The sequence below is a fragment of the Helicoverpa zea genome, chromosome 29, assembly GCF_022581195.2.
Source record: "Helicoverpa zea isolate HzStark_Cry1AcR chromosome 29, ilHelZeax1.1, whole genome shotgun sequence".
Classification (NCBI taxonomy): Eukaryota; Metazoa; Arthropoda; class Insecta; order Lepidoptera; family Noctuidae; genus Helicoverpa; species Helicoverpa zea.
The window spans coordinates 3,177,373-3,204,697 of record NC_061480.1 but is presented as its reverse complement, the minus strand read 5'-3'; the positions used below and the strand labels follow the sequence as shown (position 1 = coordinate 3,204,697).

General features: G+C 37.2%; 1 protein-coding gene across 1 annotated transcript; it reads right to left on the bottom strand.

Moving 5' to 3' along the window:
- Positions 1-501: 501 nt before the first annotated feature.
- On the bottom strand, positions 502-27,309 carry LOC124644265 (galectin-4-like). Its single transcript, XM_047183523.1, has 8 exons — positions 27,103-27,309; positions 21,539-21,627; positions 20,852-21,059; positions 20,032-20,172; positions 19,069-19,144; positions 6,523-6,554; positions 5,422-5,610; positions 502-2,628 (listed from the first exon to the last, which is right to left on the bottom strand). The coding sequence occupies exons 1-8, from the start codon at positions 27,127-27,129 to the stop codon at positions 2,569-2,571; spliced, it is 822 nt and encodes a 273-aa protein (XP_047039479.1). The 5' UTR covers positions 27,130-27,309; the 3' UTR covers positions 502-2,568.
- Positions 27,310-27,325: the final 16 nt, after the last annotated feature.

Below are 27,325 nucleotides of genomic sequence, written 5' to 3'. Positions count from 1 at the left end.
GTTAACAAACTTGAAGTTAATTGATTATTAAGGATACTAAATTGTCTTATAGTTCCTAAACCCCATACTTTTGGAATGTGTCTCCATAATAAGAAATGATCTATTAAATGAGGCGCATCCAATGACACTACTTTCAAGTCTGTTGGTGGGTGGGGACGTTTTTAGGCATTGTCCTTTTCTTACATACATAGTTACAAGTGAAGCTAATATAAGCGTGTTAAAAATAATGCGATATTATTCGAAGTAATCGTAATCGAGCCCTCTGAGTATTCCCAAATTATGTGCATTGAAAAAAAACTTTTTTTTTTATCCTGAATTTATAGACTTATATCTGACCGATTTTCCGTCTTTTAGTTTTAAAAATAAATATTAATAGTAATTTACAGTAATTTTAACAAAGTTGTACTTACGAAAACATCTCAACATTTGCAGAGATTTAAAAAATAATCTAAAACTCTAAGCAAAGTTAAATGAGATTAAAATATACATTAAAACAAGTTATTAACAATAGAAACATTCAAGATTATATTCGGGACCATAATTTGTTCAAATAAAATACCCTTTTAAATAGATAACAAAAAAATAATATCTGGATTATACAAAATGGATACAATATGTATATTTGATCATCTATAATAATATCATAAAGGAAATATTTTTATTTCTCATTGTAATGGATAAACTCAAAAGCTAAAACCGATTAGAAAAATTCTTTCACTGTTGGTTCGCTACACTCTTCCCGAGTAACATAGGCTATATTTTATCCCGGTAAGCGCAGTAGTTCCCACGGGACGCGGGTGAAACCGCGGGAAAACGGCTATATACAATATAGCTACTTAGGTGATTATGATATTTATAATATATCGTATCCACTTTGTATAAATTTTCCAATACCTTCGTATAATGTATTATTTTCATACAAAATATTAATATCGATTTAACATAATTTATATATTTTTCAATATCTTTAACATTTTTATATAATATTTATACAGACAATCTTTTTTACAATTTTAGAAAATTTTACATTTTGCGTAGACAGAAATGTACCTTATAAAGGATCGACTGTCATTTGAACATTTTTGGCAGTCGTTACGGGTAGTCAGAAGCCAGTAAATCTGACAACCAGTCTTACCAAGGAGTATCGGGTTGCTAATAACTGGGTTGAGGAGGTCAGATAGGCAGTCGCTCCTTGTGACACACTGGTACTCAGCTGCATCCGGTTAGACTGGAAGCCGACCCCAACATAGTTGGGCAAAGGCTAGGCTAAACTGTAGGCAGAAAGCTGTCTAAAATTATAAATAGCCTGATGATCTTAATATAAACTTATTTATAATAACAAGTGGTTGTTTTTTACTGATCTACTTAAGGCAACATTCATTTTTTATTTATTAATAAAAGATCTTTCCTAATATCGAGTGCTTGATAAATTTTAACAATAATTTTTATTTGTAGTAGTATTATACAAGGTTGCGAGTTACCGAACTTAGATTTTTAATGTATTTTCGAAGTTATATCATTGTCATTGATAGTACTTGTCTATGACATATGTCTTTGGGCGACTGAGTTTGGGACAATATATTTTTACAATATAATAACAACTATTTATATAAATATGTACATTAATTTTGAAGAATTGCACAAAGTGAATTGACAGGGAATTCGTTGGAAAACGCTAACATCGCTTTCAAACGAGCGGATTTCCGCAAAACCGGGCGAAAAATCCCCTAGTGCTATTAGCGCTATCTGGGAATTTTCTCTCCATTTACATCACGCAATTCAGATTTTCAGTAAATTTTATTTATAATTTGTCAAAAATTGTTAATTTTATCCAAAAATATGTACCTACACAATTTTCGTTATAATTTTGGTCTCAATCGAAATACTGATTTATCAATACTGATTTTTTACACATACATACATTTATTTATTTTATCAATTACATAGTTAGGCAAAAGTAGTACTTTAGACATTACAAATATACACGCGCTCAAACTGTCACCTTTATAATACAAAGTATTGATTTCCATCTGTGCAATATTTCAGGAGGTTGACATAAACACAGTACAGTAGACGGGAAATAGATAATATGCGCTGCTTTTTTTGTCATTGTAATGTCGTAGTAAGTATTTCAGAAGTAAGCAACTCAATTTTATGATGATTGTTGCGTATGCTTTGTGTTTGCGTTTGTGTGAGGGCGCAGCACGGTTTTAAGGCCAGTAACACACGCGCCGAGTTTAAATACGGCCAGGAGATATAGACGGATTTCCGAAAAAAAAAACACATTTTTTTTGTGGATTACGGTTGAAAATCATTAGCGTAAATACGTCCTTGAATATTGCACGGATGCAAATCAACAGCTTTAGTGCGATTTTTCTGACAAAAAGAAAATCTGCCAAAAATAATACCTTTCTTAGGAGTCGGCTAAAAAAAATCTAATAATATCTCAACTTACATCTTACTACCCTCACTCAATCTCCCGAACACGTGCAGCATTATAATAAGTACCAGGTCGGTAACTAACACTAGGATGGTACCGACTAGTGCCAGTGCGCACTTCAAGTGCCTTCAGTCCATCCAATCGTCGCCCCCGAAGTCCACTGACTCGGAGAAGGTGGATACTTCCTCCTGGGAATAGAAATATAGTAATTAACAAATATGTATAAAATCAAAAATCTTTTATTCAAACTTGGCAGCAAAACAGAACTTTTTGAACATCAGAAATTTACAAAAGACAGCCCCAAAACGCCCACCCTTCACCACTTCCTATGTGTTATTGCTAGGAAGAAGAAGTGGCGCAACAAACTCCCCAGCAATGTATATGTGGTTTTGCGGTTAAAATTTTTGATCATAGCCCTATACAAGGACCCCAGCGGGGGCCCAGCAGGGCCAAGGTCTGTCGGGGCTGCGGGATTGTTCGAAAGAGTTACCGCGGCCCTGGTACATTAAAGGCCTACGACGGAACACGACGGTTTTTAGTCAGTAAGAGTCTGACACTCCCTCACCGCGCGTAACCCACAGCGGGACCCCGTCATTTGATGATTTTTGACGTCGTTAAAAAAAAGCCCTATATAAGGAATGTCAAAATCCTATCTCTAAGTAAGCCAAACAACAGATAGATTCAATATTGGGAACTGGGGTTAGGCTGCACATCCACGTTAGACTTGTAGGACTGGTAATCGGGCCGATTTTTTGTAGGACGTGCTGACTGGTATTTTCTGACCGACTTTGTAGGACGTTGTACGTTGCACTATTTCTAAAAGTGTGTTCTATTGTTCTCCTACAAAAAATCGGTCACCGATTATTTATCGAACGTGGACCATCCAACCATGCCATTACTATTTTTAAACCCCAACGCAAAAAGATAGGTCCAATTTACAATAATGCTTTATGTTCTTAGCATCATAGCTTTTGAGCGGATGAACCAATTTGGATATATTTTTTTTTACATGAAAGTATCATATTGGGGTATCGCTAAAGTATTCACTATATTAATTACTATTACTAGATTTAGCGGTACTCCGACGTGAAAGTACGCTATAGGTACACTTTTGTACATTACCTAACTTCATTAATCTGCATACTGTTTAAAATACCGTACACTCTATGTTCTCTGTATATCTGGTATAATTCTAATTTACTCTACGCTAAATAAAGACCTATTATTTCTCTCTTCAAAAATACCGCACGCTATCATAATCGGTATAAAACTAATTCAAATCAACTCTACTACACATTGAAATTAATTCTCGAACCTTCCAAAATTCTAATCCCAGTCAAAATCATCTTGAACAAGGTCATAATCGTACGGGGCGTCCATAGACAATTCTTCCATATCCCCCATTGGGGGCTGTAACATCTGCGTCATCCCCACTGGGGGTGGATCACTCCCTATCGTGGGTTGAGGCATTCCCATTGGAGTCTGTGTCATGCCTATTGACGTTCGTTCCATTCCCATTGGGGGTTCTTCCATCCCCATTGAGGTCTGTGACATACTCATTAGGGATTGTTCCGTCTCCAAGGGAGGCCCCATAGGGGAGGACTGTTCGTCCACCATCCCCACGGGTGGTGGGGTGACGTTTGCTGTGGGTAATTGTTCACCCCCATGAGGCGGGGTTACATGCGGTGATCCACCCTGATAGATAGAATATAAACGATAAGTTGCACTATTTAACTATAACGATGACCGAACAATTTTCTGGGGCCCGATTCTCCTAATTTTACTTAAGCGACATACGATTCACATTCGACTGAGATCCAATCCCGACTCGATTACGATTAAAACGTATGTGGCATTCCGCTATTTTTTCTTTGAAATAAACGTTTTTATCCTTTTCTGTCATTCAATAATGAATCATTTTGTCTGCAAATAATTTACGATTGCAATATGATTGTAGAGCAAACTACCGTATAGACCACAATCACAAAAATAGCAGACCAATCGCGAACCAATCGAATGTCTTTGGAATACGATTGGTCTTATATTAGTAGCAGAATGCCCGATATGGTTAAAACTGCTATTGCGATCATATTGTGATTCAAATTCTATTAGATTTTGACATTATTAACTTAGGAGAATCGGGCCCCGGTTGTCAAATCGCCGATTTGGTGGGCAGCAAGTATACAGCTGGTTATGGTTTGGTTATCATTATAGTTAAATGGTGTTATTTATCTGAGGTCTACCATGACTTGAGCCATGCTCAAGACACTGTCTTTTACAGCCTTACTACAAAAACTTAAACATCTGATCAACACTTGTCTAAAAAAAGTGTGACTGCAAAACGGACTTTATTTCAACGCCATAATCTGACATTGTTTTAGTCAAGTGTTCAACAGACGTTTAAAAGTTTTTGTGGTACGATAATTAGTGTCTTACAGCCAGTTTCTTCATCAAAAGTTAAAGCCAAAGTTAAAATCAAAGTAATGTCTAAAGTAAAAGTAACGGTCAAATTCAATTTTTCTATTAGTTTTGCTGTCACTTTAGCCTTGAAAAAACGAATTTGACCGTTACTTTTACTTTAGACATTACTTTAACTTTAACTTTTGATGAAGAAACTGGCCGTTAGTAAAGTTCATCCTAATCGAAGACCGAGAAGTGGGTCAAATTAAGGTTCCAAGATTTTCTTACATACATAGTTACAAGTGAAGCTACTATAACTGTCACTGTTACAGCCTTTTTATCGTCCCACTGCTGGGCTGCGGCCTCCTCTCACACGGAGCAGGATTGAGCATTAATCACCACGCTTGCTCAATGCGGGTTGCTGATTTCAGACTATATAGTGCAGGTTTCCTCAAGATGTTTTCCTTCACCTTTTTATCAGCCAGTGGTGTCGAAGTAATGCTTAGAAAGTACATACAAACTTAGAAAAGTTGCATTGCAAAGGTAATATAAGCGTGTTAATAATCTCTAGAGTAACTTACCACGTTACTAGATCCACCTTGGAATCCTCCTCCCATGGCGTAACCAGCTAAGCCCCCAGCAGCGAGGGCCGCGGCTCCCATACCGACTGCAGCACCGGTCCCCATCCCCCGTCGCTGTTGGCCTTGTAACATGGGCTGGGCCTGCATCACTTGTTGGCCTGCCATCATTGGGCCTTGAGGGCCGTATGGCTGAAAAGGTGCCATAGTTCATGAGTACAGGTAACTGAATGTTGAAAATGTTTGGTAAAAGACTACTAAATCCCCAAACCCAAAGCTTACCCAAAGGTAGACTGGGAGAAGACGCCTAGGCTTTAAGTCTTCCCTTGTATAGTTATCGGCACAAATCTTGAGCTCTGACCTTCACATGCGCAGAAGTAATTTATTGGGTCCCTTTTGTGGTATGAAGTGAGGCGCGGGGGCGGGCTAAAGCGGTGATTGGCCCGCAGCGCATCGCGTCATATCCGTCACTCGGGATTGGTTCTTTGCTAATAAATCACTTCTGCGCAGATGTAGGTCAGAGCTCAAGATTCGTGCCGATAACTATACAGAATGTGCAGAAATATAATAAATCCTAGGTAGGACAATATAAAGGTCCGTTTTTCTTCAAACAAATGTTGAAAAATAGCATTCAAAAGTCATGTATTCAAAGAAGGTTGAAAACTAGCACTTTTTGAAGATTCAAGTTTACAAAAGACAGCCCCCAAAACGCAAGCCCTTCACCACTTCCTGTGTTTTTGCTGGGAAGAAAAAATGGTGGAAAAGCTCACTAGCAACACAAATCTAGAAAGTAAAAATTTTACATGAAAAAATAGTAAAGTACCTACCTATAGTTTAGTGAAAACGAACATATGTTGTCAGTGTATTTGGACACAAAACTATTAAAACTAAATATAGGTATTTTGACATCATTAAAGTCTATAAAAAACAGGAACCCTTACTAATATTATAAAAGCGAAATTAACTTCGTCTATCTGTTGTGCTTTCAGCTTTCACGCCAAAACTATAGAACCGATTTAAATGAAATTTCTTACACATATATTCTGCTGCGGGGAGTAGTTCCCCGGGAAGTGGATGAATATAATGAAATGTATAATTACTAACCACTGCCGTTGGGGACCCGTAGGCCGGCGGGGCTGAAACAATACAGTTACAGATGAAAACTAATGTATTATGGTATAATCAGAACTTTATTATTTACGCAAGACCTGGGGCCCGATAACTCCTAAGTTAATAATGTCAAAATCGAATAGAAATCGAATCGCAATATGATCGCAATAGCAGTTTTAACCATATCGGGCATTCTGCTACTAATATAAGACCAATCGTATTCCAACGACATTCGATTGGTTTGCGATTGGTCTGCTATTTTGGTGAGTTTGGTCTATACGGTAGTTTGCTCTACAATTCATTATTGAATGACAGAAAAGGATAAAAACGTTTATTTCAAAGAAAAAATAGCGGAATGCCACATACGTTTTAATCGTAATCGAGTCGGGATTGGATCGCAGTCGAACGTGAATCGTATGTTGCTTAAGTAAAATTAGGACAATCGGGCCCCTGCCTTCTCAAATGCAATATATGGGTCCGTTCAGACAGACCGGCTCGGAGAGGAGAGCAAATTCTTAACACGTTGAAAATCGAGTACTTAGTATTTGTAGTAACGTTTATTTTTGCATGTGCACTGCTTTTGAAGGCGCTTGGTGTGAAATAATAAGAGGAGCTGACCGGCTCCGATCGCGTACTTTTTCTCGGTTTTGCTGACGTTTGCTCTCGTTTTACTCTCGCTCACGTAGCCGATCGGTACCGGTCTGTATGAACGGACCCTAAGGCTTATCCATAGCTTAAATGTCTATAATTCATTAGGCAAAATATATTATAAATGTTAGAAATTATCTATAAAGGCCTTTGGTCAGTTTAGGCACTAATGATAAAGATAATAAGGTTATCAGCAACCATATTTAAAAAGCGGTTTTAGTTTTAAATGATTGGTTAAGCAATTTATTACATTTATTAATTTAATTTGCCAATTTGTAAGAATAATTTGTAAAATTATCTACCTGTTTCGCGTCCCAGTGTAGGCTCAATTTTGTAATTTTGACCCTGAAGTAATTTTGAATTTGAAGATGACACTTTAATCTAATGTTTTAGAATAAAATATATTTTATTTAATCTATAATAAAGAGGATTATTTTTGTTTGTATACTAGTCTCCGAAACTACGGAACCGATTAGAAAAATTCTTTCACTGTTGGGGCGCTACACTCTTCCCGAGTAACATAGGCTATATGTATTTTATCCCGGTACGAGCAGTAGTTCACACGGGACGCGAGTCAAACCGCGCGAAAACGGCGAATAAAGCATAAAGTTGCTTTATAATAGAGGCCTTTAGGGGGTCAAAACTAACTAATACCTAACTATAAACTATTATTTCTTCTTATACAATATAGAACTTGAAAAAATAACACGAGAATTTACAAAGAATTATCGTGTCCGTAAAAGCCTGAAAGTCTAAAAACCAGTCTTTTCAATATCAGCGTGCAAGGATAACTATGTTGGGTCAAATAGGCAGTCGCTCCAAGTGGTACACTGGTATTCAGCTGTGTGCGGGGGTAATGAAAGCCACCGTTTTTGGGAAATGGCTAGGCAGATGATAAAATGAATGAAACGAACATTTAAATTCAATATTTTTTATTAACTTGAAAAATATTAAATAATGCAAAAATACATAATTATATAAAGTAATACAACAGTAAATTTATTACATTTTAAATGCAAAACTACGAACATAGTGAGAACTAACCTTGGATATATTCGTACATAAATTAACAAACAGTAATTTTGACAAAACTCCCTTTGAGTAGTCACTAACTACAGGTAAACAATCATGATAGGACTTTTTATTTAAAATAGTTTTAAAAAACACAATCTTGATAGGACTTTTTATTTAAAATAGTTTTAAAAACACAATCTTGATAGGACTTTATATTTAAAATAATTTTAAAACACAATCTTGATAGGACTTTTTATTTAAAATAGTTTTAAAAAACAATCTTAATAGGACTTTTTATTTAAAATATATTTGATGAAAGAAACCGTAGAGCGTTTATGTAATCTTTACTCTTTTTGGACAAAACGCTCCACACTTTCTTTCGAAGACCGGGAAGTTGGTCAAATTAAGATTCCAAGATTTTTTTACTTACATAGTTACAAGTGAAGCTAATATAAGCGTGTTCAAAACTCGGTTAAAAAAAACGTGGTCACAAATGAATCATCGGCCTAGCCTTTTCCCTACTATGTTGCGGTCGGCTTCCAGTCTAACCGCATGCAGCTGAGTACCAGTGTGCCACAAGGAGCAACTGCCTATCTGATCTCCTCAACCCAGTTACCCAATAACCCCTTGGTGAGACTGGTGTCAGACTGACTGGCTTCTGACTACCCGTAACGACTGCCAAGGATGTTCAAATGACTAATATATTTGCTTAATATGTATTTGTGTAACGTCCTATCAAGATGGTCTACCTTTAGTTAAGCCTACTGCCTACTCTAATAGAGTATACATTTTTATTTTCAAGATAAAATGGCTGAATAGAGAATGTATGAAATTTTATTATGGAGATTGTTACACCAAAACTATCCCTGCTAATATTATAAATGCGAAAGTAACTCTGTCTGTCTGTTACGCTTTCACGTCTAAACCACTTTTCTTAAAATTTGGTACAGAGATATAGTTGACCTTGAGAAAGAACATAGGATAGTTTTTATCGCGGACTTTTGAAGAGTTCTCTTGGAAAAGCGATATAACCGAACTCTACGCGGGCGAAGCCGCGGGCGGTAGCTAGTACTTTATATTTTGATTAAAAACTAGAGTAGTAGGGAATAAAAAAAAATAAACTATTCAGCCGTTTTATCGAAAATATGAGTTACAGCCGATTATCGGCCACGGCGGCTGTTCTCATATAAGGAGATCAGCCAGCTGTGCAGGACATATTATAGTGTACGAAAAATATTATGTTAAAAAACCCAATTTTGTTAAAAAAGTAAATTTTGAAAATGCCTAAATTAAAAGTTGCCTTTTTAAATGCAAAGCCTAAATGCGATTTCCAACAACAATTTAAACATTAGTTCAATTTTTTAAACATATTTATTTTTTTGAAGACATTTATGTACGAAAAAATAACAATATTTGTTTTTACATAGAATTATTATCAGAATAAAAAACATATTCTAAAATCCAAGAGGGGAGATGTTTCAACTATTTCACTTTTTATCCGACTTTCAAAAATGAGATTCTTAGTACTATTATAATGTATGCATGTAGGTTTGTGCGCTATCATGTCATATCTGGCTAAACCGACTTTGATGCGGTTTCACCATGGTATCGACAGACTTACAGAAGCCTTTTTTTTGTATTTTTTTTTATATCTTCCTTCCTAGGTGAGATATCAAAAGCTACGCGATACCACGCTACAAAGAATCGCTGCCACCTCTTTTTTGAAAGTCGGTTAAAAATATTTTTTGGAAATCATTGAAACACCTCATTGATAAAGAAATTTTTGGCTTTAATGGACATTTATACTTATCATCTACTAAGATTGTTTGTAAGGCTGTCTGTCACTGCCTTTTTAAATTGAGGAACTTTGAATATTATACATTTAGATATTAATTTATGTATTAAAATCTGTGTTAATTACAATTATTGCCAAAAAAAATCGTAGGACCGAGGAAGGAAAGATAGCGGAGACGCCATAAGGCAGGTAGGTCACGCGCCTTCTTGTAGCTCAAGCAACGTGCGGTAGCCGGGATCACTTACTACAACTAACGAGGCGTTCGGGTTCCTTGTCTAATCAACACCAATCTGTCAAAGATTGGTCTTGATTGATTGGTGATTTTATTTTGAAAATAATGCTGCGCTAGTAACGTTCGTCCCTCGCCCCGCATGTTGTCGCGCTACTTTCTTACGAGATTTTGCGTTATGACATCTCCGCTAGTCATTTTTTCAAAAACAATATGTTAAAAAATCTACATTTCTACGACATAGACAGACAGCAAAACTATAGCACAAAGCTACATGTATAAAAAATGCAATAATAATATTTAAACAAACAAAAAAAAACAACTACTTAAAAAAAAGTATTTAAAATACCCTTTACTGATTACGACAAAGAAAACAAGTTTCATACAATTTTTTTTAAAAATCAGTGATGCTTAAAAATTTTAAAATTAAAATAAGACATGAAAAGCTGTGTAATACAAAAAAAAAGTGTGTGAAAATAGTAGAAAAAACTAATTTTAAAGGAAGACTAGTTGAAATAACTGTAAATCAAGAATTTTTTATACATTGACCGGAAAATTTACGAAATGGCAATGTGTTTAAAAACCAGTAAAAGTTAGACAAAATATTCTATGTATGTAGGAGATTCTGTTATGGCGAGATTCCACACATAAAAAAAAAACATTCGAATTGATAACCTACTTTTTGGGAAGTCGGTTAAAAATGTGTAAGTCCACGGCTAGAATGTGTAATCGCCATTAAAAAATAATGGTTCCTTTAAAATTAGTTTTTGGTAAACAAAAAAAATAATTAAATAAGTTTTAGTTTTAGTGCCATTTCGAGTTTTTTAAAGGTTTTTAATAAGTTTCTTCCTTTCATAAGTTCTCCGACATTTCTTCTTAGTTTACAAGGCACCTGGAATCAAAATTAAAGTATTATTTTAAAAACTATTTTTAAGACTTAATTTTACATTTTTATTTATTTAATAACTTATTTCTTAAATTGATATTGTTTATGTTTATTTTTAATAACTAGGTTTTTATTGAATTTATCCACCTGAATTTCAAAATCCAATAGTTTTTTATTTTTTATTTTAAGAATTTTTTACTTTTTTTTTGTCTCCCGGACCACAAATATATATTTTTTTAAATTTCAAGTTTTTGGACCAATAATTTAGATAAAAAAAATACCACTATACCTGTATTTTATTTCTCGGCTATCGCAAGCATGTCAGTAGAAGCCTGCAGCAAAGGAAACATTACCAAAATAAATATAATTTACTAGCATTTGCAAACAAATCATAATTATGTACAATTTTCGAAAAAAAAAAAACATAGACCTCTAATTTTTGTACTAAAAGCATAAATTGTAATACAGCTCTATGAGACATTAGCTATAATTTTGAAAATATTTGTGCGATATGTAAAATTCATAAAAATTCTGTGAACTTTTGCTTTAAAAAAATGTATGACGTGATCTAAGACAGTGAATTGTTAAAACCGAATAACAGAAATAAATATGATTTGGGGAACATAAACTTAATCCATAGTACTTATTCATCATCAATCATACATCATCAGTCTAAAAATATGGATTGCACTTGTCCGAAATCATAATCATCATCTCCCGAGCCTTTCCCCAACTATGTTGGCGTCGGCTTCCAGTCTAACCGGATGCAGCTGAGTACCAGTGTGCCACAAGGAGCGACTGCCTATCTGACCTCCTCAACGTAGTTACCCGGGTAACCCAATACCCCTTGGTTACACTGGCGTCAGACTTATTAGCTTCTGACTACCCGTAACGACTGCCAAGGATGTTACTTGTCCGAAACTTTTTTACAAAAAAATCTGTCTAATGGATGTTACTAAGTTAATTTTGCCACCGACTTCTAGGCCGATGCACCTAAAATTTGTTTTTTTTTTTTGCTTTTTAGTGTTTTGGGAAGTCGGTTTAATTTTTTTGTAAAAAAGTTTTTTATTTACAGCTTTTCAGTGATACGAATAGTTGTCACTATCCATATAAGTGAGAAGTTCTCATCAATACAAAGAATATAAGTCCAAATACAAGGTATTTTACATATTCAATTGTCGAGTTCCCTCGACTTTCTTTGGTCTCCGTCATCAGGTCAGCTCCAAACCTTCACTGTTGCAAAGGTCTTGTCAATACAAATAATTTAAGCCCAAACACGAGGTAGTTTACATATTCAGTTGTCGAGTTCCCTTGGCCCTCTCAGGTCTCCATCATCAGGTCAGCTCCAAATCTTCACTGTTGAATAGTGCTTTTAGGCGTACACCTGAGTGTCAAGTTTTTACCCTATGTATGCCTACAATTTTCGAAGGTTGCCCTCGATTTCTCAGGGTTTCCATCATCAGATCCTGACCTGATGACTATGGGACCAACTGGCAGCTATTCCGAGTCGAACAAAACAAATAATCACGTAAATCGGTCTATAAACCTCGGAGTAATCGATGTACATACATAGAAAAAAAACACCGGCCGAATTGAGAACCTCCTCCTTTTTGGGAAGTCGGTTAAAACTATAGATTATTTTTTTATTCATTAAAAATCATCATCATTTTCCTTTATCATCATCCCAGCCATAGGCTTTATTCTACTACTAACCAAGCATAAACAAAAACATCAATACACGAGTTTAACCTTGAAATTTTGACCTTGAAGTAAATAATTATGTTACTATGAAGGTCGAAATGCCCTTGACCATGAAGTGTCAGTGGACCTAAATATACGTGGGGAAGCAAAGTCTGGTTTTCTTAAATCAATATTTAGTGAATTATTAAAATATATTTCTTGGTATTGAGGAATAGGAGTTCGGATCTGTGTTTTTAAAATGTAAAGATAAAACATATATGGCCTTACTACAAAAACTTTAACCACTGTTTTACACTTGTCTAAAAAAATGTGGCTCCAAAATGAACCATATGTCAACGTCATAATTTGACATTTTTTTAGACAAGTCTTAAACTGACGTTAAAAAGTTTTTGTGGTAAGACGGTTATAGGTTGGCTTTTCCCAACTATGTTGGAGTCGGCTTACAGTCTAACCGCATGCGGCTGAGTACCAGTGTGCCACAAGGAGCGACTGCCTATCTGACAGACATAGGACACAGTACATAGGAGAGTCCAACATAAGTTGAGGATTGGTATAAGTAATATTTCAATATTTAAGCGACAAAAATATTTTGAAAACCGAAAAACAACAAAATAAAAAAAGACATGCGTATCTACAAGATAGAAGAAATATGAACGTTAACGCCAGAATCATGCAAAAGTATTTGTTAAATTGATTTACTTATTTCAAAGTCAGTCCTATGATTATTGACTCCCTAGAATGTACCTAGTTTTAAATTTCAATGTGTTTCTGATTACACGATTAAAAGAGCATTCAAGTCTTTAAATCTAAAAAAGACTGAGGACTTATGGGGCTTTTCTGTCACAGTCATTAATTCCATTATTGAGAGTGTTGCCCCAATACTTAGTGAAATTTTTAACCTTTGCATTGACAACGGTATCTTCCCTGACTTGATGAAACTCAGCAAAATTATTCCTATCTTTAAATCAGGCTGTAAGAAAAACCCTTCCAACTACAGACCTATTTCAATCCTTCCAGCCTTTAGTAAAATCTTCGAAAGGATCATGTTAGATCAGATGTTAAGACATTTTAATTTAAACACCATATTTCATGACCGCCAGTACGGCTTCACAAAGGGTAGGTCCACCACTGACGCAAGTGCAAGATTGATCACCCAAATCTTAAACGCCTGGGAAGATTCGCGGGATGCTGTGGGCATCTTCTGCGACCTTTCTAAGGCGTTCGATTGCGTTGACCACGACACTCTCATTTGTAAGCTGAACCACTACGGAATTCGTGGTAAAGCTCTCGCGCTCGTCCTTTCCTATCTATCAAATAGACAGCAAGTAGTGGACATAAGTGGCTCAACTTCATCTGGGTCATTAGTAAAAATGGGCGTGCCGCAGGGCTCAATTTTAGGTCCTTTTTTATTCTTAGCTTATATAAATGATCTCCCGTATATGATGTCTGAGATCTCTGATATTATTTTATTTGCTGATGACACTTCCCTTGTCTTCAAAATTAACAGAAAGGAATCTAGTCCCATAAACGTAAACGATAGCTTGGTTATTCTGAGCAAGTGGTTTGCCGCGAATAACTTGCTTCTTAATTCTTCTAAAACGAAATGTATTAAATTCTCTTTACCTAATGTAACACCAGTAGGGCTCAATATCGTTCTGGACGATAATAAGTTAGATGTTATTAAGCAAACCGTCTTCCTGGGCATCACCATAGACTCTAAATTGCAATGGGGTGCTCACATCTCAGCAATGTCAAAAAGGCTGAGTTCCGCAGCTTATGCAGTCAGAAAAATAAGACAGATTACTGACGTTGCTACTGCTAGGCTCGTGTATTTTGCTTACTTCCATAGTATTATGTCCTACGGTATTTTATTGTGGGGGGCAGCGGCGGACGTAAATTCAATATTTGTACTCCAGAAAAGGGCAGTTCGTGCAATTTATGGCCTCGGCCCTCGCGAGTCATTGAGAGAATTATTTAAAGAAATTGAAATACTTACACTTCCTTCTCTTTACATTCTTGAAAATATAATGTTCGTACGCAAAAACTTAAATCAATTTATTGTTAAAAGTGATATACATTCGATTAATACAAGAAACAAGCACAAACTAGTAGTTCCGAGATTCAGATTAACGAAATCGAATAAATCGTTTTTAGGGAACTGTGTCCGTTTTTACAACAAGCTGCCTAAGTGTGTAACCGATCTCACGGATATAAAATTTAAGAACACTGTAAAATCCACCCTCATTAAAAAAGCTTATTATAAAATTCAAGACTTCGTTGACGATAAAGATATTATATGGCGATAACTCATCTCTCCATGTGTGGCTTCCCTGGCAATTAAACGTCTTTTTCTTTTCTCTTTGGATTGTATAGATTTACTGTTTACCTTTCAGTTGCATTGTATAATTTTATCAGCTTACTATTGTTATGTAATAGAATGTTTGTGACAATATTACTTTTTAAAAGAGTGTCTATGGAGTTTCTTGCCGGCTCTTCTCCATGAGACCAACTTTTTGGAACCGTGCAACTAATTTGACGTTTCATAAGAGCCTGCAAAGGCCTATTTGAAATAAAAACAATTTGATTTTGATTTTTGATTTTGATCCCATAGTTCTTGGTAAATGTCTTAAACCGACAATATTAAATCAAAACTGAACAAAACAGATTACTCGGTCCGTCTATAGTTCTCTTGATTCTGTCGTTAAATAATACTAATAAGATGCAGTAAAATCTGTGTTTGTGTTAAATCACACGAGATAATGTCTACATGCTTAAAAAAATCTACACTCCAAAAAAAAAGACATACAAAAATAAAAAAGTACATAAATAAATATACAATACAAATATACTTGTAGAAAAATACAATTATTATTTACAAAAAAAAAGGTAAACTTACCTTTTATATTAATTTATACAAAAGAAAGAAATCACTCGCGTAAAACGGGCAAAGTTAATATTTACACACTTTGGCCGGTTAAAGTTGAAAATGTTAGTATTTTAAGAAAATTATGTAAAAAAAAATTTTCATATAATGCATAAATTATGCATTTTTATAAGAAATAATTAACAGATATATATTAAGAATGAAAAAAACGTAATTAGTCCGTCTTTTAGATAACCTTAAAATAATGGACACGTATTTTTTATTTTCTCTCACAAACAAATAACAACGAAGATACAACATGATTGGAATTTATGTTAGGTCACTTTAATTATATCTTAGTAAATATTTACAGCATTACTACAAAAACTTAAACTTCTATTGAACACTTGTCTAAAAAAACTGTAGCTGCAAAACGCACCTTATTTCAACGTCATAATCTGTCATTTTTTTAGACAAGTATTCAACAGACGTTTAAAAGTATTTGTATAGTTCGGCCATTCAGAGAATGCGTTCCTGACACGTCGCGATTGAACTGACGACGTAATAACATTCATTGATTATTGATATAATAATGTTGTTTTAATGCTCCTCAATTGTTAAAACGGTAAACAACCAGCAAAAATATTTTTATCGTAACTGCAACGCCATTGCAAAGTTACGTCGTCAGTTCAATCGCGACGTGTCAGGAACGCATTCTCTGAATGGCCGAACTATAGTACGACGGTTAATGTTTTGTTATGTCGTGGTGGCCTAGTGGGTAAAGGACCAACCTCTCAAGTATGAGGGCGCGGGTTCGATCCCAGGTCAGGCAAGTATCAATGCAACCTTTCTAAGTTTGCATATGTACTTTCTAAGTATATCTTAGACACCATTGGCTGTGTTTCGGATGGCACGTTAAACTGTAGGTCCCGGCAGTCATTGAACATCCTTGGCAGTCGTTACGGGTAGTCAGAAGCCAGTAAGTCTGACACCAGTCTAACCAAGGGGTATCGGGTTGCCCGGGTAACTGGGTTGAGGAGGTCAGATAGGCAGTCGCTTCTTGTAAAGCACTGGTACTCAGCTGAATCCGGTTAGACTGGAAGCCGACCCCGACATGATTGGGAAAAAGGCTCGGAGGATGGTTAATGTTTTGTTAAAATAAAAAACACGTGACCAATATTTTTTGGTTATCTAAAATGCGGACTAATTAGAATCACTATTTTTCAAACCCTGTGATCACGCCTACTCTTGTATATTATACATATAGTTTACATATAAGTATATAAATTATATTATAAGCTTAGAAAGATATTTTCAAGGAATTTTATATTATATTTACATGCAAAATAAGCATGCTTAGACTAAACCCACTAAGGCCTATTTAAACTGAAAATATAAACGTAAGTTTTCTTAAAACAACTGTTACTATAAATTTTAAAAGTCATCATCTCCCGAGCTATCTTCCCAACTATGTTGGGGTCGGCTAACAGTCTAACCAGATGCAGCTGAGTACCAGTGTGCCACAAGGAGCGACTGACTATCTGACCCCCTCAACCCAGTTACCCGGGCAACCCAATACCCCTTGGTTAGACTGGTGTCAACTTTACTAGCTTCTGTAATGTTCAATGACAGCCGGGACCTACAGTTTAACGTGCCATCCGAAACACAGCCATTGGTGTCCAAGATATACTTAGAAAGTACATTCAAACTTAGAAAAGTTGCATTGGTACAATCAATTTTCAAAGTTAACAGTTGTTTTAAGAAAACTGCCATTTATGTTGTTAATAAACTTGGGCCTAAATAATATAACGAAGCGAATTTTATCTACCACTGATCTCTATTTCTAAACTAATATAATAACGAGAACACATTCATTTGTTTGTCCCTAAAGGCTCCAAATCTACAGAATCGATTTGTAAAATTCTTTCACTGTTGGGGCGCTACACTCTCCCCGAGTAACATAGGCTATATTTTATCCCGGTACGAGCAGTCGTTCCCACGGGACGCGGGAAAGAGCTAATATATGTATCAAAATATATTGTTTATTTGACTATAATTCGCTTCGCTAACCCTTTTTAATTAAATCTAAAACCTAAGGTTAGTATTATAAGCTAAACAACAAATTATAGTAACTGAAAATGTTAAGTTTTACCTACAAGTTCTGATTTTAACTAACAGTACACTATTCTAATATTATAAAGCTGAAGAGTTTGTTTGGACGCACTAATCTCTGTAATTACTGAACCATTATGAAAAATTATTTCACTGTTGGGGCGCTACACTCTTCCCGAGTAACATAGGCTATATTTTATCCCGGTACGAGCAGTAGATCCCACGGGACGCGGATGAAACCGCGCGACGGGAAAACAGCAAGCAAGTCCTTCATTAAATAGTCATCATTTCTCTTCAGTAGAAAATAACAGAAATGGACTGCATAATCTTTAAGAACATTAATTTTCAAGTAAATTCTAGATCTACCGGCGCTATCGCACCGTGCAAATCTCGTCAAAAATATGGATAAAACGACTACCGTCTGACCTTTATTATCCAGTTACGCGTGTTCCGGCCGCGGCGCCGAACCTAACCTCGCGCGCGTAACCAAACCATAGCGCGAGCTAACTCGACCACAACGACATCTATCGAGCCATGAGACAACTCCGACACGGCGGATTTACCGCCCACTGGTGGCGTTTTGAGGAACTAAAATTTTGGTAGAACAAAATTACGAGCGATTGCCACGAAGAAATACGCTTTTTTCACGCATGTTATCGCGTGTATCCCATGCCTTTTCCCATACATATATTGTTTGTATGTAATACTTTTAAGGTTTACTTTTTAATGGACTTGAAAAACGGAGGTTAGCTTAGTTTAGCCCGTATGTTTGTGAGCAAAGATCTGACGTTTTTACGAACCGATTTTGATGCGGTTTTCAGCATAGTATTTGTCAGACTTAGGAGAAGACTTTTGGAAATGCTGTCCTTTAGTAAGTTTTGATATGAAAAACAGCTAATTTAACTACCCTAATTTCAATAAACGACTTTGATTTAGACCACCTTATTATAAAAGGTATTCTTAAAAAGTGCTTAAAAAAGCACTTTTTAGTAAAATGCACTCCATAAGCGTTTGATATTCAAACATAAGTTATTTTATATTAACGACGTCTATCATTACTGTTACAGCCTTTTTATCGCCTCACTGCTGGGCTGCGGCCTCCTCTCACACGGAGAAGGATTGAGCGTTAATCACCACGCTTGCGAGATGCGGGTTGCTGATTTCAGACTTTGTAGTCCAGGTTTATAATATTAGTATATTTTGGACCACGTTTCTTAGGGCCGAGTTCAAACAAACTGTTCAGCTTTATAATATTAGCACTATATATGTAAAATACTACTAGTAAGTGTTACCTTGTGGTGCGCCGCCGTAGCCGGGCGCCCCGTACGCGGGGGGGGCGCCGTACGCGCCGTACGCGGGGGGCTCCGACTGGAAATTACAAGTTTAGATATGAATACAATATTCACTTTGTAGGATTACTTCTGATGTGGCTTCGCCCTTTCAAAGGTGACTTGTGTTGCTGGGGAGTTTGTTGCGCCACTTCTTCTTCCCAGCAACAACACATAGGAAGTGGTGAAGGGCGGGCGTTTTGGAGGCTGTCTTTGTAAATGTTGAAGTTCAAAAAGTGCAAGTTCGAATAAATGATTTTGAGTTTGAGTGCATGGCGTTCGAAATATAATGATGATTAATTATACATTCTTCATTCCAATCCAAGATTTTACTGCTGTACCTACTTAATTCGATCCGACCTCCACAACCCAGTTACCTGAGCAACCCAATAAGACAAGTTGTCAGACTTTCTGGCATCTGACTGCCTTCCGAAACACAGTGGAACTCGTTATGACAAGATGGTCACCCATCCACAGAACGACCGCGCCAAGCATTGCTTAAGTTTATGATCTATTAATCTCCGAGGCTTTGTATGTCAACATACCATGTACATCTGCTGCGGCGGCTGAGCACCCTCGAAGCCGATGAGTTGTATCATCAAGTCACCATCCACAGTTAAGTGAGAGATGCATTGCTTACCAAGGGTTGCCCGGGTAACTGTGTTGAGGAGGACAGATAGGCAGTCGCTCCTTGTGGAACACTGGTACTCAGCTGCATCCGGTTAGACTGGAAGCCGACACCAACATAGTTGGGAAAAGGCTTAGGAGATCATGTCTTGAGACAGATCGTAGGATCTACATACCATGTAGGGGTTTAGGAGTTCAGACAGGCAGTCGCTCCTTGTAAAGCACTGGTACTCAGCTGCATCCAGTTAGACTGGAAGCCCACCCGGCAGACAATGAAATGCCTAGCCAGCTGGTACATACCATGTACATCTGCTGCGGCGGCTGAGCACCCTCGAAGCCGATGAGTTGTATCATCACGTCACCATCCACAGTTAAGTGCGAGATGCGTTGGAACGGAATGCGGTGAGGGAACTCGCAGAAATGCATGCCGTTCAGAGCTACCTGTAAAGCGAAGAATAATACAGTTATAGATAATTCCAAAAACATATTTATACGGAACAAAAAAGTGTAATGGGTAAAGTTTATTTAATAAACTAGCGACCCGCCCCGGCTTCGCACGGGATAACAGTATTTCCCCACTATTTAATGTATGTTATCATACGTATAAACCTTACTTTTTAATTACTCTATCAAAAAAAAAATTGAAAATTGGACATAGAGACAGAAAAAGCGACTTTGTTTTATACTATATAGTGATACAAGAAACTGGTGTCCACACCTGCCTTTCGGTCGGCCTTTCGGTTTAAAGATCTTGTACATACGAATGAAATAACACCAAAAACGTAGTATTTGCTATATTATACCGATGTAGAGTTCTATTGATTTTTTTCTGTCTCCATCATCATGTGAGGTCCAAACCTTCATCAGTTATGTAGACTCACACGATATACATAAGAATTTCAAGTTATCATCTAATGGGTGCTTACAATTTTCGAAAATTACCCTCGATTTCTATAATCAGATCCTGTCTTGATGATGACAATAAGACTAAACTGCGAGCTAAGTCTTTCATAAAATAAATTCAAAAAAAAGATTTTTCCAAATCGGTCTAGGCGTCTTTGAGTAGCATAGACAAAAGAAAATCCTTCTTTTTGGGAAGTCAGTTTAAACCACCTCTTACCTTCATAGACATAGGTTCACACAGAATCAGAGCCTCAAAAGACTCCCCCCTATGTAGGGGCATTCCTCCATTCGTGTCCTCCACTCCCCAGTTCATGGCGGTGAGGTGGTTTCGTACCACCACCATCTCCACGAATCTAAAGTTCAAGTGCAAAGCGATGTCGTCTCGAGGGTCCGTGTTGGGACCGCACTGGAAGTTGATGGCGAATCTGGAATGGAAATTGAGGATTAATATAGGGTCAATGCTGATTGGCTGTTTTAAGGAGATCAGCCAACTGTGTCAGACATATTATAGTGAACAAGCTTTTGCGCAGACATAGGGACCATCTCTATATCTTCAAACTAAAAAATCTATTCAAAGTAGTGTGAAAAACATCACTTTTCGAACTTCAGCATTACATGAGCCCTTCACCTTCCCTCTCATAGCCCGATGGAACGGCACCCGAGAGAGATCGATATGAACGTTTCTTAAAACCTGCAAAGCGAATTCATCTCGACCCGGGAATCGAACCCGAGACCTGTGCAGTTGCGAAATAAAGGATTAAGAAAAATATGAATTAAAGGTGCGTTTGAATGCTAGGTTTCATGTAAATACATTCTAACCAATAGTGCAGCTGTGGCCGACTTCGTGCAGTCGGGGCATGTGCATATACCGTTTAATGTTATAAGCCTGATATAGTATGCTTACCTCTGAGCACCTGGAGGTATGCTGCCCTGCACCCTGATCATGCGGCCAGGGTACATGCCGGCGGGGATGGGGTGCACGCATGGTATGACCTGAAAAAATAAATAAAGAAATTACTAGTAGGTATACTTTGTGGCAGACTGTATGGCGACTCGGGACATTGCGCGAGAGTCGAAATTGTTTTTAGATATCAGCGGTTAGGGGTATACTTGTACAGTATAACTAATGTGATACAATGTGTGTACCAGTATATTAACGCATTTTATTTAATGTGATTATAAACGACACATCCAATATTTTGCAATAAATAAAGGGTATAATTTAGGCGGTCACCAAAAATATTTTTAAGACTCTAAGCAGAGGCACCAAATAAAATAAACAACTCCAAAAAAAATAAATTGACTTTATTAAAAGGGCACTAAAGTATATAATATTATGATCCAAAAAAAATAAAATAACATCAGAAAAATCGCAAATCTCGCACTCATATTATTTTTGGTTCCCAAAATGGATTAATGGTCACCAAATTCTATCCAACTAAAAGATTAATATTACCACCAAAAATCAAAGTTAGTGACGAAAACGAATCGCTGCAAAACCGACTCCACGTAGTCTTGTCTGCCCTACCCCTAGAGTGCAATTCAAAACCGCGTAGGCGCGGAGGGGCGAGGCGGCCTGCGAGCTGAGGCGCAGGTAGTTTTAAGGCTCGCCACTGCGGCTGAGGCTGGCCGGCGGAGCCGGCCAGCAAGCCGAAGCTGCGGTGGTGAGCGTGAAAACCATCTGCGACGATAAGCTCGCATGGGACCGCCGGAGCCCTGCAGCGCCGGAGCCGTGACAGAAGCCATGCTTACTGCATGTTGCGTGCTTACATTTTAAACGCACTGAGTTACACACAAATTCATATAACAATAAATAAGCGACGTACGTTTGGGAACCCTAGTATATTAATTGGTATTTGGGAAATATTCTAGCGATCGTTAGCTTTTTTAGTCTAACAAAAATGACCAAATTAGGAGTCATGGTATTACATAATTGGTAACATCTAAGTAGTGACAATATATAATATTTGGTCTAAAGTGTATTTTAAAGGCGTCCATATATTTTTTTAGTAGTCAATAATATGAAAAAATGGTTTTATCTAATAATATTTTTGGAAACGTTATTTGGTGACCATTTATCCATTTTGGTAACCGTTTAGAATTTTTTTGGTTGTAAAATAGGTACTTTTTTGGGTGGTGTTTAAACACAAGCCATAAATAAATAAATAGATATTGGCAGGACAAAAATTCGTTGAAAATAAAATTGCTCCTTGTAACCATTTTTAATTTTGATGTATATCGTGTCGTAAAAGTAAATACGCTTGTTTGTGTGTGTGTGTATGTGCATGTGCGTGTGTGTGTAAAAAGTTGTTTATATACCTTGAGCCTTCTTTTTTTGTTGAGGTAAAAATATTTCGATTAAAAGACATGTCAATAGTATTACTTATAATTCACTTAGCACAATTAATATACAAAATTACTGAATCGAAAGTGATTTCATAATACCTAGATAAGTGTTATTTACATAATATTATGAGTAGATAAGAAGGTCGATAACCTCTATATCTTATGATAGACTCATTTGCATTGCAAATCTTGCAAATTCTATCATTATTTCTTCTTTTTAGGGTTCCGTACCCAAAGGGTAAAACAGGACCCTATTGTTGTCACCAGGCTGGATCTCATGAACCGTGATAGTTAGAGTTGAAATTTTCACAGATGATGTACTTCTATAGCCGCTATAACAACAAAAATGAAAACTAGAATAAAATAAATATTTTGGGGAGCTCCCATACAACAAACGTGACCTTTTGGCTCATTTTCTAAATAATGGTACGGAACCCTTCGTGCGCGATTCCGACTCGCACATGGCCGGTTTTTTTCGTTCTGACTTCACGGTGGTAGTCAAAATGACAGTACCGCTCTCGTCAAATAACTTTGCCGGTGTGTGTTGCCTCGTTCAATGACCAAAATGAATGACTGTGTTTTGGATGGCACGTTAAACTGTAGGTCCCGGCTGTCATTGAACATCCTTTGCAGTCAGGAGCCAGTAAGTCTGACGCCAGTCTTACCAAGGGTTGCCTGGGTAACTGGGTTGAGGAGGTCAGATAGGCAGCCGCTTCTTGTAGCACACTGGTACCCAGCTGCATCCGGTTAGACTGGAAGCCGACCTCAACATAGTTGGGAAAAGGCTCGGGAGATGATAAGTACGAAGTGTCAAGAAAAGAAGTCTTAGTGTAAAGTAATGGAACTGAATTAAAACAAGGTTTTATATTATTATCGAAGGTTGATTCAGTGAAGGTATTTCCATGGTCAGGGGGAATTTTATATGTAAGACCTTTCTTTGACAATTATCCTGTTTGTTTCAATATAATTTAAAATTTATTAAGTATGCATAGTCTGTCGCCTTTATAATATGCCCGTGCTTTAAAAAAAAAGATTTTATTGTTGATGTACCTAATTAAATCCCTACTAATATTGTAAAAGCGAAAGTAACTCTGTGTCTGTCTGTCTGTTACGCTTTCACGTCTATTCCACTGAACAGATTTTAATAAAATTTGGTACAGAGATTATAATACACCTAAATTGTAAAAAGAAGGTAAATAAAAGGGAGATAGGTACGTGGTTTTGTTTTCAAAACCTAGCCAGTAAATAAAGTACAGAGATAGAGTTGACCGTGGTACTTTGTGAAAGTTTCTACAACCCACAAAGTGATTTCGGCCCGTCCCGGGAATCGACCCCGAGACCTCGTGCTCAGCAGCCGCGCTTGCGACAGCTAGACCAACGAGGCAGTTACATATGGCTAGGAATAGGTTATGTTTTATAGATCCTGTAACCGTTTGGTGAGTCATGGAGTCATTAGAAATGAACTATAGCCATTATCAGTATAATCTAAATAATAACCTATCCTTGAACTCCATTTATTGAATGTTTTGATCTATGACGTCATTCTTATTACGTCATCATTGTCTTAGGGATTGTTCACACCAAACGTATTGTCCGCCGCTGACTGTGAGTATACTCACTGTCTGCCCCAGTGTGAACGTCGACTCAATCTGCAGTACCCGTACTCACCAAGCCGACAATAAGCTATAGCGTACGATGCGCTACATGTTAACAAAAGAATAGGCTCGTGTAGGTTCACACTAGATGCGTACGCTGAGCGGCTGACTATTCTACACATAAAAGAGCTCTGTATTTGAACCCCCCAATCTTCATACATAACAGATGCTATGTCTTCCCAAGCGCATCTTCGTAAGTTTCTATCACTAAATTCTTCTGAATTCGCATTCCAAATACATTCTCTAGAATGTACTTCTGCAATAAACTTTTCGGTGTCGAACGTCGCGAGGTGTCACGTGTCACGTCTGTCCTCATTGAAGTTTGTTTCTCGAGTGTATTGCGGCCGAGGCGCGCGGCGGTGCGGGCGCGGCGGAGCGGCGCTATTCGGCAACTGCGTCCGCGTAGCCAATCCGCGTCCGCCGTGCATAGTCGCGTATAGTCGGTTCGGTGTGAACGACAATTTCAATATATATGGAAAAGCAATAAACTGCGTAACGCGCGCTCACAGTCAGCGGCCGACAATACGTTTGGTCTGAACGATGCCTTACTGTGTAAAGAATGTCGGGTATAATATCTATATATCCTACTAGCCGTGTTACAGCGTTTCACCCATGTCCCGTGGGAACAACTGCTCGTACCGGGATAAGATATAGCCTATGTTACTCGGGAAGAGTGTAGCGCCCCAGCAGTGAAATAATTTTTCAAATCAGTAGTTTTGGAGCCTGGACAAACAAAAAAATTCCTTGATCCTACACAGAGACTAGTTATATCAAAGTCAACAAATGTTTTTATTTGAAATAGGCCTTTGCAGGCTGTTATAAAACGTCACACTAGTTGCACGGTCCCAAAAAGTTGGTCTCATGGAGAAGAGCCGGCAAGAAACTCTATAGACACTCTTTTTAAGAAAGTAATATGGTCATATGGACATGCAGGTATGCCTCAGCTGTGGAGATGCACAAGGGTATAAGAATATGTACAGGCTCAGGACATGTGCATACCACACCTAAACTCAGAAATTAGTTGCAAGTCACCATTGTGTTTGGCAAGAACTATTCAACAATAACATACTGGTTGGCCCGGGTAACTGGGTTGAGGAGATCGGATAGGCAGTCGCTCCTTGTGACACACTGGTACTCAGCTGCATCCGGTTAGACTGGAAGCCGACCCCAACGTAGTTGGGAAAAGGCTATGCAGATGATATGAATAAGCAAAGAAATCTGGAAGAATTTGTAAAACCTAACTAAAACTATTATATTGATTTATAAGAATAAGAAATTCTCTTTGAACCCAGCTGGATTCCATTAATTTGATCAAGTCATATCTATAATTAACCAGCAAAAAAATGAGTCATACTTATTTTAAATATATTTAGTGTCTATTCAATTTATTATTTAGAATACGAAATACAATAGAGTGTATGTGTTTGTGAGAAATCTTCAAGGCCAAGAGTGAGTTGTAGCCTTGTCTGCTGAGCCTTTTCCCCAACTATGTTGGTGTCAGCTTCCAGTCTAACCGGATGCAGCTGAGTACCAGTGTGCCACAAGGAGCGACTGCCTATCTGATCTCCTCAACCCAGTTACCCAGGCAACTCAATAGACTAGTGTCAGACTTACTGGCTTCTGACTACTTGTAATGACTGCCAAAGATATTCCAATAAGATGAATAATAAGTCCTAGTAATATTAAAAATTGCTAAAGTGTTAAAGCATGTATGTTTCTTACTCTTTCACATACAAACTACTGAATAGACATTGATGAAACTTAGCAGTAATACAAGTTATAGTAATATAGGCTACTTTTTATCCAGGACGCGCGTAAATCCGCGGGAAACAACTAGTTTAAAATAAAGAATCATAGATATCAATATGAATACTTTTTGAACAACCACATTCCATTCCAGTGAGGTCTTTGACCACCAATGTTTTTAAAAATCGAAATAGCCGCAAGGAGTTTGTACTATAGAATTATTTTAGGAATAGTTAGCTAGAGATAGTGTCTATTTTCGTAATTTTGTACACATCTTGCGTGCTCAAGCGTTTTATCCACTATTACTTTAGTATTCTGTGCAGATAGCCGGTAACCGCGGAATATAAATGACTTATAATTTACGTCTATTCAAATTAACGTAGACTGGGAATTGAAGAGTATAAAAAAAATGCAACATTGCGATATTGTGTAGAATAAGACACAAAATTATGGCGGAAAACTCATTGATTAACGCGGGTAGCGCGAAATACCGTTTCTATAATAGGCAAAGACCTTGGGGACTGTAAATTCCACCGAATAATTTATAATTTCGGGCGCCGTAAAAGGATCATGATAACTTTGTTTCAACAGAACATTGTATTTACACACGGCGCAATGTAACGAATCGCACCAAATTGTTCTAAATGCCCTTGAAATTAAGTAAAACGCCGCATATAATGGCATCTTTCGTAATAACACCGACAAACGAAAAATAACTTACAGGGTTGTAAATCGGGGGGGCAGCCATTTTTTCTTGCTAGTTTTTCGCGGCGATCACTCCAAAAACTGATTTTATGAAGGTTACACAACGTTTGATGACGATTTACACTTAAATACTAAGCGCCGGATACGCCTAGCGCAATAATAATACGCGAATCAATTGAATCAATTCTTTTAATGCGTCATACGTCATATGACGATGGATGAATAATCCAGTCTGTCGC